Source organism: Calliopsis andreniformis, unplaced genomic scaffold (genome assembly GCF_051401765.1).
Source record: "Calliopsis andreniformis isolate RMS-2024a unplaced genomic scaffold, iyCalAndr_principal scaffold0001, whole genome shotgun sequence".
In the NCBI taxonomy this organism is placed as follows: Eukaryota; Metazoa; Arthropoda; class Insecta; order Hymenoptera; family Andrenidae; genus Calliopsis; species Calliopsis andreniformis.
This window is the reverse complement of record NW_027480422.1, coordinates 39988994-40000000: the sequence shown is the minus strand read 5'-3', so window position 1 is coordinate 40000000 and position 11007 is coordinate 39988994. Positions and strand designations below refer to the sequence as shown.

Genomic DNA, 11007 nt, shown 5'->3' with positions numbered 1-11007 from the left:
GATAAAGATCAAATAAAATCGGATAAAGTAATTCAAGGAGAAATATATATAATTTGTAAAGAAGTAACCAGTAGATTGGTGAGTCCCTCATTGTACATTCTTTTCATTTCTTTTATTATTGTAATTCTTTTATATTTTTGTTTTACTTGGCTTTCCTGTTTAATGTTCTTTAAATTGTGTTTATCATCAGAATATATTACCTATTTTAATATTGCAACCGCAATACAGTATATTTAATAATCAGACCTTCAAACAAGCCTCCACCTCCCTCGAACAAATATACATTACAGGGTCTGTATAGGACTAGACGAAAACGAACCCACAGTAATTGATCTATAATCGAGGGTGAAGTAACTGCTCTACTTCATTGTCGAGTGTACTGATAACGCGCGTAGCGTTTGAGCAGAAAACATTCCGCCGACCAACGCGACCGCGCTACGCACGTTACACAGCATTTTAGCTGTACATAGTTGTGTCATCTTAACTGTAGTTGGAAAGCACCGAATTTTACATTACGTTACATATTGTCGCCTTTGCACATTGCTGGAAAGTACCTTTATGTACTTGCAGCTCATTTCGATTTCACATCTTTTTGTGACACAGTATCGACTTTTTCATATACTTGGCGTAATTTTTTTACTATTTTGTAGTTTTTTGATAGGATGTTACTTACGTCACTATAACTGATGATATCCCAATTAAAGGATATAATGTATTATTTGTTAAAATAAGTAAGCTGGAAAATATTCGGGTTGCATCTCGTATTTCGAATAACAGAATCTGTATATTCTTCGTCCAAAACACTTGTGCAGGAAATAACAAATGAAAAAGCAAGTGTAATTATTTGAGAACATACTCTATCAATTGGAGCTATCTTGGCAAAAGCTAAATGAATCATTTCATCTATTGCTTGTCCCGTCATACCCTTTTCAGAAATTTAAAATATTTTTAAGCAGGTATGATCAAATACCTCAGAGCGACGATATTACCCACAATACTAGGCAAAAACATGGATTTACGCCCTGCGACATTTCGTCCTTGTATGTGGACATTTTGAGTTGGGAATGGGCTCATTGGAAAAAAAATTGGACACAGCGCAGTCATCTCGTAATTTAACGAAATTCTGCTGATATTTAGTTATACGAATGTTACAATGTATAGCGCAAATGTTTCATTCGCAGCCATGGAATTGAAGTATTTTCCTGTAATTTAGAGCGTTTTGAGCGAAATCATGGCCAGACCGTACTGCATTGAACTTTTTTCTTTCGAATAAACCCTTTTCCAGGTCAAAATCTTCTCACATAATAGCAAAATTTATCAGGACTTGAATTCATTGCTTTTTACGGGATTATCGATAAAACAGAGGAAAATACATGACAAATTCAGTTGAACATGTGCGAACCAAGCTACGCCTAACTAGAAAGGCTGCCGATGTGGAATCGGAATCTGTGATATCCAATCAGGGATTTGAGGCTTTCACAGCCCGGCATTATACAATTCTCATTGTTGAAGCTTCCGAGTGTAAGTCGTGTCCTGTAGGAATAAATTTCCCGACGTTTCACTAGCATTGCAGCTGGCTTCTTCAGGGTGTCGAAAGACACGCTGAAACAGTTTCAGTTTCAACCCTCTGAAGAAGCCAGTTGCAATGCTAGTGAAACGTTGGGAAATCTATTCCTACAGGACACGGCTTACACTCAAAAGCTTCAACAATGAGAATTGTATAATGCCGGTCTGTGAAAGCCTCAAATATCTGATCACAGATTCCGATTCCACATCGGCAGCCTTTTTAATCAGGATATCTGTGATATCCAAATTGGCGACGATTACACACACTACCGAACCAGCTGCATGTACGTGAGCTTGGCATTTGGAACCTCTTCGGATATCTTCAAAAAGTCAAACGAGAAGGCAAATGTAAGGTGAAGTTTATTTTTTCGCTCTTGAAACTCAAACGTTAGCCAAGTGGCGGGCAAGCGGCACGAACCATGCGCGGCGTTTTGGATTGTCCAAATATTTTCACTTTCCAAATTACAATTAGAACGAGACTCTTAGACTCTTATACAAAGATTATATTCGTTACTTTCAGTTTCAACCAATCATCCTCTTTTTAACTGAAGCACACGCTCTGTCACATCCTATATCTTGAGGAGTTAATAGATAATATGTACATTTAACATATGCATATACTTGAACACGTTTCTACTTTTGCCTTTGTGGTTTATCCAGGAATTTCCACTTCTTATACACAGCGTCTAAACACATACAACGCAACGTTTCCGTGTGTATGTGATCCACTGCATTTGCTTATCATGTGTTGCGCGTAGCCGTGTGCGTTGAACGCAGCGGCTGGCCGTAACATCAGACGCGTTATTTTAATTCTCCGTAAAACCTACATATACACGTATATAGGGTGTTTCTGAACAACACAGGGTAAACTTAAGGGGTCCATATTGAAACACCATACGACGGTAGAGTTGAATAACGTCGGTATTCACGAACGAGAGAATTGTGATGTGTGGATGTGTGAAGTGAACGGACAATTTACATGAAGGTAGACATATTAATCTTTTCTATTGTATAGTGAGTATTTTGAGTTGGCCTATAGATTGCACCAAATAGACAAGATTGTTATTCAATGAAATTCATCAATCTTAATTGAATTTTGGATCCTGTCGCCTTGTCGAATGTCGTAAAATTTCCGATCACGTGATCGACGGTGAGTGACCTCTTCCCTCCCCTTCCCTTCACTCCGCATTGCTTCATTTCGGATGCTTCCCATCAGATTTTTAGACACTTTGAACTAACAAACCACGCCTCAGACGCGAAATTGCACAACAGAGGACTTCTGTGTTAACACATCCAAGCTTGAAAAAATGTACAATATACGTTACTCTTTTAATCTGGTATCATTCTTTTGTCAAAGTGAACTCTATTGCCCATTGCTGCTACTACTGTTACTATCTGAATAAACAGACATAGCCGCTGCCGCGTGATAAGTTAGTACACATGTATCTAATACTGTGAGCACTTTTCACTTGAAAACTATTTTGATGCCTTGACATTTTAGTAACGAAGGAATGCACTCGGTCGACAATGAGGCGTGCTGCTTGTTCCTACTTTGTATTTCGGGAGTTTTGGAGCACCCTGTATAAAGAAATTAATTATCTTTAATTTCAGTACATTTTTCAAGGCGAATAGACTCGTTCTTTTTAGTGGTATCCTAGCTAGTGAGCTTTAGCGTAGTCCATATAAACATAACAACAATTACTTTAATTTTAGTATTTTCTTCAAGTTGATTCGACTCACGTTTTTGGGTATATTTTTTGTAGGTTGAACGTTTCTTGAGACCTTCTTTTGGGCGCGGTATCAGAGTTTGTACGTCAACTACTTAGTGTTTTAACATTTTAGATGCCTTTTTGGGGCATTATTGGCTGTCTCTGTTCGGGCTATTGTTTATAAACATTAATAATGATAGGATACCTTGGGAAATATTCAGATAATTTGATTTAGAGTTTTTACGCGAAATGTTGTCTTCGCCGTTAGAAGAAGTACCTCTAGATATCAGAACTAGAATTATTTTTCAACAGGGGAGTACCGCGCCATATTTCACAAGATCAGTTTTAAATTTCTTAAATGAAAAGCGTTCGTACTTTATAGGTCGTGGCGGTAAGATCCCAGAACCTCTAAGCTCTTCGGACCTCATGTCCATGGACTTTTATGTATGGGGATATGTCAAACAAGAAGTGTACAAATAAAATACTCGGAACATTATACAGGAAAAAAAAATTCTTCAAGTGTTTGAAAAACTAAAAAATGATAATACGTAACAATTCGTTCAGTTATCTTTAATTCATCGAGCACAGTTATGTATGCAGCAATGATGAAGACATTTCCAACAGTACTTGTAAAGTAATGAACTAAAATGAAAGTAATGAATTTCAAAATCGATTTTCTCGAAAACAAAACCGCGGATGTAAAACTTGAATACCAAACTTTTTCCTTATTTTTTTACTTAGCATTATACCCTGTCCCGGTGGTGTTACGATTTTCTACCCATCCCGTAATAGTTTTTTCGTTCTTTCTCTAGATTGCTAGGTCGGCATCTGTTCTCGCTGTTCGTAATGTCTACGGGGCTATTTTTTCGAACTTACGTCCGATAACACTGTTCAACACGGGTCTGATTTTGTAAGCGTGAATAAACATTTCTTATAGATTTCGACGTGCTGGTTACGAATCTGCAAACCGTTTTTTCCAGAACGTACAGTTTTTGAAAAAATCAATTTTGAAAAAAATGACAAATTTTCAACTTTCGGATTTTTCTGTGCTTTTGCCGTAGTAGTTATTTAGTTGCTCTTTGCACGAAGTGATTCTGTGGACTCTCCCGAATAAAATAATATAAATAGTTATTAGATTATAAACATCGAAATAGGTTTAAATAACAATTAAAGTGAAAAGGACACCTAAAACGCACCCATTTTTGCTGATATTTTTCACTTTATTTCAAAAAGTAAGGGTCTAGGAGAAAATTTGACTATACCACGCGATAGAGCAAACCTTTCTACTAAGGAAAGCATCAAGCGAATGTTCAAAATTATTTTTGTTTTCAATATAGAAATAAAATAGTTTGGCGAAATGCGCGCCGGCGGCAGTGGTACTCAATGACGTCAATGCGTATAGGGTCCGCGGAACGGCAGGCGATAGGCGAGGCGTCCACCGGCGCGCGCCGCCGTCATTGAGTACCACTGTCGCCGCCGCGCCGCCGAAGCTTTATTTAAATTTGCGCAGATTTCATAACATGCCTAATTTAAATCGTATGTTGACGAATTAGAAGAAATCGTGAATATTTTTTTGTAACTATTAAGAAGATGGTCTCTGTAACAAACATAATATTTTAATAATACATGTCTTGTTTCAGGCGCCCTTAGTGTACTAGTGGTAATTTACTTAATACTTCCAACTTACCTAATTGCAAGGTGTATAATTGATAAGAACGGAACAGAAAGATATTACATGTATCCTGGGAATTATATTTTTACGAATGCATATGACCATTTTTACATTGGAACTGTACACTGTTATTTTGCGTCTATGATGATCCCCCTCATCTTGATGTCACTTGACTCAATGTACATCTGTTTCACGCAACATGCGTGTGCCATGTTCGCAGTTGTCGGGTAAAGTATCCGTATTTCTGTTCAATTGAGTTTTTCGTTTGAATTATCAGCAAAGAACTATATAAAGCCGCAACTGTTGCAATGTATATGTATATAATGCAATAATAACCCACACATACCTTTTTTTAGATATCGCCTGAAAACAGTGCATATTTTGAACGAAATTTCTCTGAGGAAAGAGTTTAGCACGAACAAGCATGAGAAATTACTAATGGATGAACAAGAATGGAAATATCAGAGGCTTATCTTATGTATCAAGGAACACAAAAGAGCTTTGGAGTAAGTAGACTCACTATTACATTTCACAATACCTTTTACTAATGGATACTTTATATTTCGATTTAGATATACGCAAATCGTCCAATCGACTTTCTCAGTAGCTTTGTTCGTCCAAATATTTATAAACATTCTACTATTGAGTATTACTGGAGTGCAAGTAAGCGTCAATTACGGTACATGATCGATCTTTAAGAAAAACAAGATAGGAATTCGGTTTCCTTTCTAATGTTGTGTTCTTATTAGACTTTATTCAAACTGGCTGACGGAAAGTTCACCGATGTAGCAAGACTGATAACTTGGATGATGGGAGATCACATTCACCTCTTCTTTCTTTACCTCCCCGGGCAAAAACTGGCTGATTCTAGCACACAGGTGTATTATGACGCGTAAGAATCCAATAGACGTTATACGGCTGTTTTGTTATACGATGTATGTACGTCAAATAATAGATACTTGTTTTGGTTCCGTAACTAGGCTAGAATGTTTGTGGTATGAGAGTTATAAGAAATCTCGAGTTGTATATCAAATCATGGTTATGAACACTTTAACACCAGTCAAAATGACAGCATTAAAAGTCGCGCTACTGAATATGGAATCTTTCCTCTCGGTATACAAATCTTTCATGTTTTTCACTGTTGTTTTGTTTATTTGTGAATCGAGGGCCAAAGCGAGATTTGGATTTTCTTTCAGGTCACACAAGCTGCGGTATCCTATTTCACTGTCTTATCGTCGACGCTTTAATTAATAATACATATCATACAAAATATTCTTCTTCATATGAATAATTGAGAAATGTTAGTAATACGTTATGATGCTTTATTTAAATAACTTATAAATACTTTGTATCTACCATGTAATAAACGAACATAGACAGAAATGACTATGGTAACTGTAGAGCAGAAGTTGTGTTCTGTTCTTATTTTCTATTTAGTTTTCATTGATTAACATCTTGTGTAAAGTTCTATGCGAAACATTTTTAAAATCTGTGGAATTATTTGTATTATTCGTTTTTCTTAATCTCAGAAGTTTTTGTAATTTGTCCTGTTGGAAAAACGAATGGGACCCAATCCCGTTAGAGTAACACAACAGAGCCGCTTAATTAACAAGCTCAGCTTACATTTACGAAAAGCTGAAGTAGCATGCAATTTTATGAAAGAGAATGAAAAAAATGCAAAGCGTTCAAATAATATTTATGTATATAGTTTCGATTTACAAAAAGCATTACCATTTCCAATACTAACAGTTTCTGATGCGTATTATAAGAGAAATATGTGTTGTTGTAGTCTCGGTATTCATAACCTAAGTGAAAATAAAGAATGCGTTTATGTTTAGGATGAAACATTAGCATCCAGGGAATCGGAAAGAATAGCATCATTTTTACTTAAACATATTACATTTGTTGCTGGTGATAAGGAAAAGATAACTATTTATAGAGACTCTTATACTGGACAAAATCGTAATATAAAAATAGCTTTGTCTCTCTTAAAATTAGTTGAAAGTGATGATATCGCAGCGAAGGTTATAGAACAGAAGTTTTTAATATCAAGAAATTCGTTTTTACCAAATGATTCAGATTTTGGATGTGTAGAATCTGCAGGCCGCCATTAATCTATCTATGTCCCTGAAGATTTGTGTCGCTGCATGAAAGCTGCTCGACATTTCAACAAATTTGTGATTTATAAATGGAAGAAACGAATTTTTTTCAAGTAAACAGTCAGAACAGTCAATAACAAAGCGTAAGAAAAATATATTAGTACAAACTGTAAATTAGCTCACCATTCAGTGGCTACATCATAAACGTGGAAATTAGTTTGATATTTTTTATAAAACTAACATTCCTCCGGATGCTGAGTTTGCGATATTAAGTGTTCAGCGTGCTCGGTGTGGCAGGACAATGCAGCTGAAAAATATACTACCGGAAAATTTATATCCGTCTGTGCGTCCTTCCTCTGCGGCCAAAAAGAAGGACATATTAGATTTGCTAAAATTGATTCCTCCGATTCCTCACGCATTTTTTCAAGCATTAAGGAGCAGTACAACAGAAGAAAGCGGTAAAGAATCCAGCAACGAATAAGTTTCTCTAATATATAGTATCCAGTAAACTTGGAGTCTATTAAGAATGACATTTGTGTAACTTATGGTTATTAATACAATAATGGTCATATGGCGTAATTCACTTTCCCAGAGAGAAGTGGTATCACAATTCAGTGCAATAATGGCACTTTATTATTCGTTACATTAGTTATTACATTTATATACTATTCCAAAAAATATGAATTTTATTTGACGTTATAATGACACAATTACTATTCTTTCGTTTTATCTTCTTATAATGAAGTTACATTTTGTATTTAAGTTTTTGTACGATATTACACGAAAGTCCAGTTTTACACAATATTAAGGAACAGGACTTAATTCACTTGTCAAGTAAGGGGTTTAATTATATAGAACACATTTATATTTGAATTTACATCGTTAGGCCCTGCAAGCGTTTGGTTTTCAATATTCCAATTACACAGTAATTGCTCAATCGAGATGTGTAGTTTGGGCCTGGTCGTGAGTCTCTATCATGACTAGTAGTCTATTCGATTTATGACCACGTTATGCGTGGCCAGCGGCGGACGGGGAAAGAGATACTTACTCAGTCGGAAGATAGGTTCATCTGGCGAATGAGTGAAGCATCGGTGTTGGTTTCAGACAACTTTATTAAAGTAACGGAATGTGACGAAAGTGATGGTGTCCGGCCTGAGGTGTACGGAACGCGACGCAGAAGCTACTGCTCCTATTAGGGATTCTCGATCGGATGGAAGCTTCTGCTCCCCGGGTACGGTGATGAGGCGGATGCCTTCTAACGGTGGTGCAGTCGAGACTCCAGTCGGTAGATTTCGGAGCTACTGCTCCGCGTGTACAAGTCGATAAGATTTAAGTCGGTGATGGCACTGCAGATCCACGGCAGTTGCACTACCGGTTGAAATTGGCCGAAGAGCCCGTCGCCAGTAACCCACCGGAATATTCCACGTGGGTAATAGTCCATGTAGAGATTGCTCTCTCATTAAACGTGTAGTCTGTCGTTGAGTGGCATATAGCACCTCAACGAGCCCCTTCGGAGGATGGGTGAATTTATAGAGATAGCAAGGCCTAGTTCACAAGATCCGTTTGCTTTTCGCCGATTCGTATCACTCGCCAAAGGGTAGCTGGCATGTTTTTCTCGTTGGAGCTGTCGCCACGCTTTTTACAGCCGCGGTACCGGCAATGCCGCAGTAGGCACTTCGCGGCTGTGACGCTGAATTACTACGCTAGCCACTACACGCGAATGGAAAGGTTGCGGCCTCCTTAATGTATATGTCACAGAATTGCTTTGTCCTCGGCTGCAGAAATGATTGAGATACGAGAGCATAAGCAAAAAAGAGGGGTCTCGCTTGACCGTCAATGCTCGAGCTCGACACCCGAACCTATGGGGCCATAAAAGATAAGGATAGGAATATGGATTAAAAATAGAAGAAATTGAAGCTTCTTATTTACAATCGAATTTTCACGCAAGTAACACCAATTAATTTCTTGTGCTCTCACGATGATAATGATATTAAACATGATTATACAACATGATTCCGATTATTTATAACAAAGATTCTTAAAGATTTAAAATTTAATATGTGGAAAGGAAGCGCTTACTCATCCATGCTTCCATTCGCTAATTTACTACGTATTATTCATCTTTTATATTACGACGCGACCATCCAGCTAAGCAGTGGTTAAGCCTTAAGGACCTTGCAGAAATAGCTTCTATACTGATGCTGTGAATTTGTAAAGAGGCTGCAGGTGTTTCGATACCAGCGTGGAAACATACCTCTCGTTATTCTACCGCGGCCCGAGCTAGTTGCTATACGCGGAGAGGGGATTGGTTTTTCTAAACAGAGAACAAGGAATGAATGGTTATGGACTTCGGGTTCTTTCGCGCCGTGAACGCTAGTTGGTACTCGATTTCTCTGTAAGATAAAAGATGGTATATTTGCCGAGTAACGCATAGGTTTCTAATGTTTTTTGTAAACGCGATGTGTCCCGCGACCACATTCTAGGTGGAAAAAACTCATAAATGCTTTTATGTAGTTTATAGTACATTGTAACAGTATTTGAAGACTAAAACATGGTTTTATAGTGTTTTTAAGTCATAATGTTCTAATAAATAACAAATATATAATATATAAGTTACATAACAAATAAATAATTAAGAAATACTAAAATATAAATGAAATAAATACATAATAAATCTAAAATATACTAAATAATAAATTATAATAAAAAATATATACTAAAAATCGGAGTCATCTTCAGATTCATTACTTATACTTATATCAGATGTTTTTGATGACGAATGTTCGTCAAATGGATATGCGGAGTTGGGCGGAAGTTCTGGTGCCTTAATTAATTTTAATACCCCTTCGGACAAGGAAGTTTTATTTTTTTGGGGTACCTCACGATGGCTATTGATAATCGGGACCGATGTTATTAGTAGCATGAAAAGCAGGTCGCAATTGGTCAACAGTGGAGAATTTTTTTGAGTGTGGTCAACTCGAAACTTACGTATGCGTCATTCCACGCGAAATCGGGCACGTTTCGGAGCAAGTTCTTGTAATTTGCTCAAACTTGAATATGTTGTAGTCTTTAACGATATTTAATCGTACCCTAAAGGATTTTTCAAAATTTTGAAAATTGTCGATTTTACAGCTGTTTGAAGTTAAGTGTTACCTTTTTTTTAAAAAATTATAGCTATTGAATTAGTAAGCAGATGGAGATGAGCTTTACGGTGCTTATAGAGAAAACATTGAAGTTTGTAAAAAAAATTATTTTATTTAAAAAAACTTGTTCTTTAATCATCTTTTTTGCAATTATTTTAAACAAATGCAGGTTTTTAAAATGATGCGCGATTTTAAAAATCTGAAAAAAAAGGAGAATATAGTTCGATCCTTCCCCTTGATGGACAAACTTTCAAAAAGATGGACATTTTAAAATTGGCCCTGTGAAAATTGCCGAAAGTTGACGCTGCGTCGAATCGCACTGCTGTGGCGGGCCCGTCGTCGCTGCCAGCCTACTCGACTCCAGCGGGCGAACGTGCGTTATTATTTGCAATCAAAGCGACTTCACCCAACATTATTCTACGTTATCTCCGAGCATTTGCAAGGTTTAATGCAATCAATAAATATTGATAACTCAATCTTCGTCTTATTCTTGAAAACATAAATATAATCTCTTAAATCCTAGCTTTCATTTTGAAGATTTTGGTATTAATGCAGAATGGCACTTTTTTGCAACTTCACATGGCAAAAATGAATGTGAACTTGTAAATAAGTATCATTGACAAAAAGTGAGTTACCAATATTTGCCGCCTTGATCGCAAATAATAACGCACGTTCGTCCGCTGGACACGAGTAGGCTGCCAGCGACGACGCGCCCGCCACAGCAGTGCGACTCGACGCAGCGTCAACTTTCGGCAATTTTCACAGGGCCAATTTTAAAATGTCCATCTTTTTGAAAGTTTGTCCATCAAGGGGAAGGA

At 37.0% G+C, this 11007-nt stretch overlaps 1 protein-coding gene across 1 annotated transcript; it reads left to right on the top strand.

Annotated features, from left to right (window-relative positions):
* The first annotated feature begins 5091 nt into the window (after positions 1-5091).
* Positions 5092-6194, top strand: LOC143186466 (odorant receptor 13a-like). Its single transcript, XM_076390142.1, has 7 exons — positions 5092-5174; positions 5225-5257; positions 5304-5453; positions 5520-5610; positions 5697-5839; positions 5928-6060; positions 6144-6194. Exons 1-7 carry the CDS (start codon positions 5092-5094, stop codon positions 6192-6194), a joined length of 684 nt encoding a protein of 227 aa, XP_076246257.1.
* Positions 6195-11007: the final 4813 nt, after the last annotated feature.

What these genes read in the sequence shown, in the direction of transcription:
- LOC143186466 (XM_076390142.1), top strand. Translation starts at nt 5,092, where the DNA reads ATGATCCCCCTCATCTTGATGTCACTTGACTCAATGTACATCTGTTTC. An exon ending in AAAGCCGCAACTGTTGCAAT is followed by an intron (nt 5,258 to 5,303) that starts GTATATGTATAT and finishes ACCTTTTTTTAG; the next exon opens with ATATCGCCTGAAAACAGTGC. An exon ending in ATATGGAATCTTTCCTCTCG is followed by an intron (nt 6,061 to 6,143) that starts GTATACAAATCT and finishes ATTTTCTTTCAG; the next exon opens with GTCACACAAGCTGCGGTATC.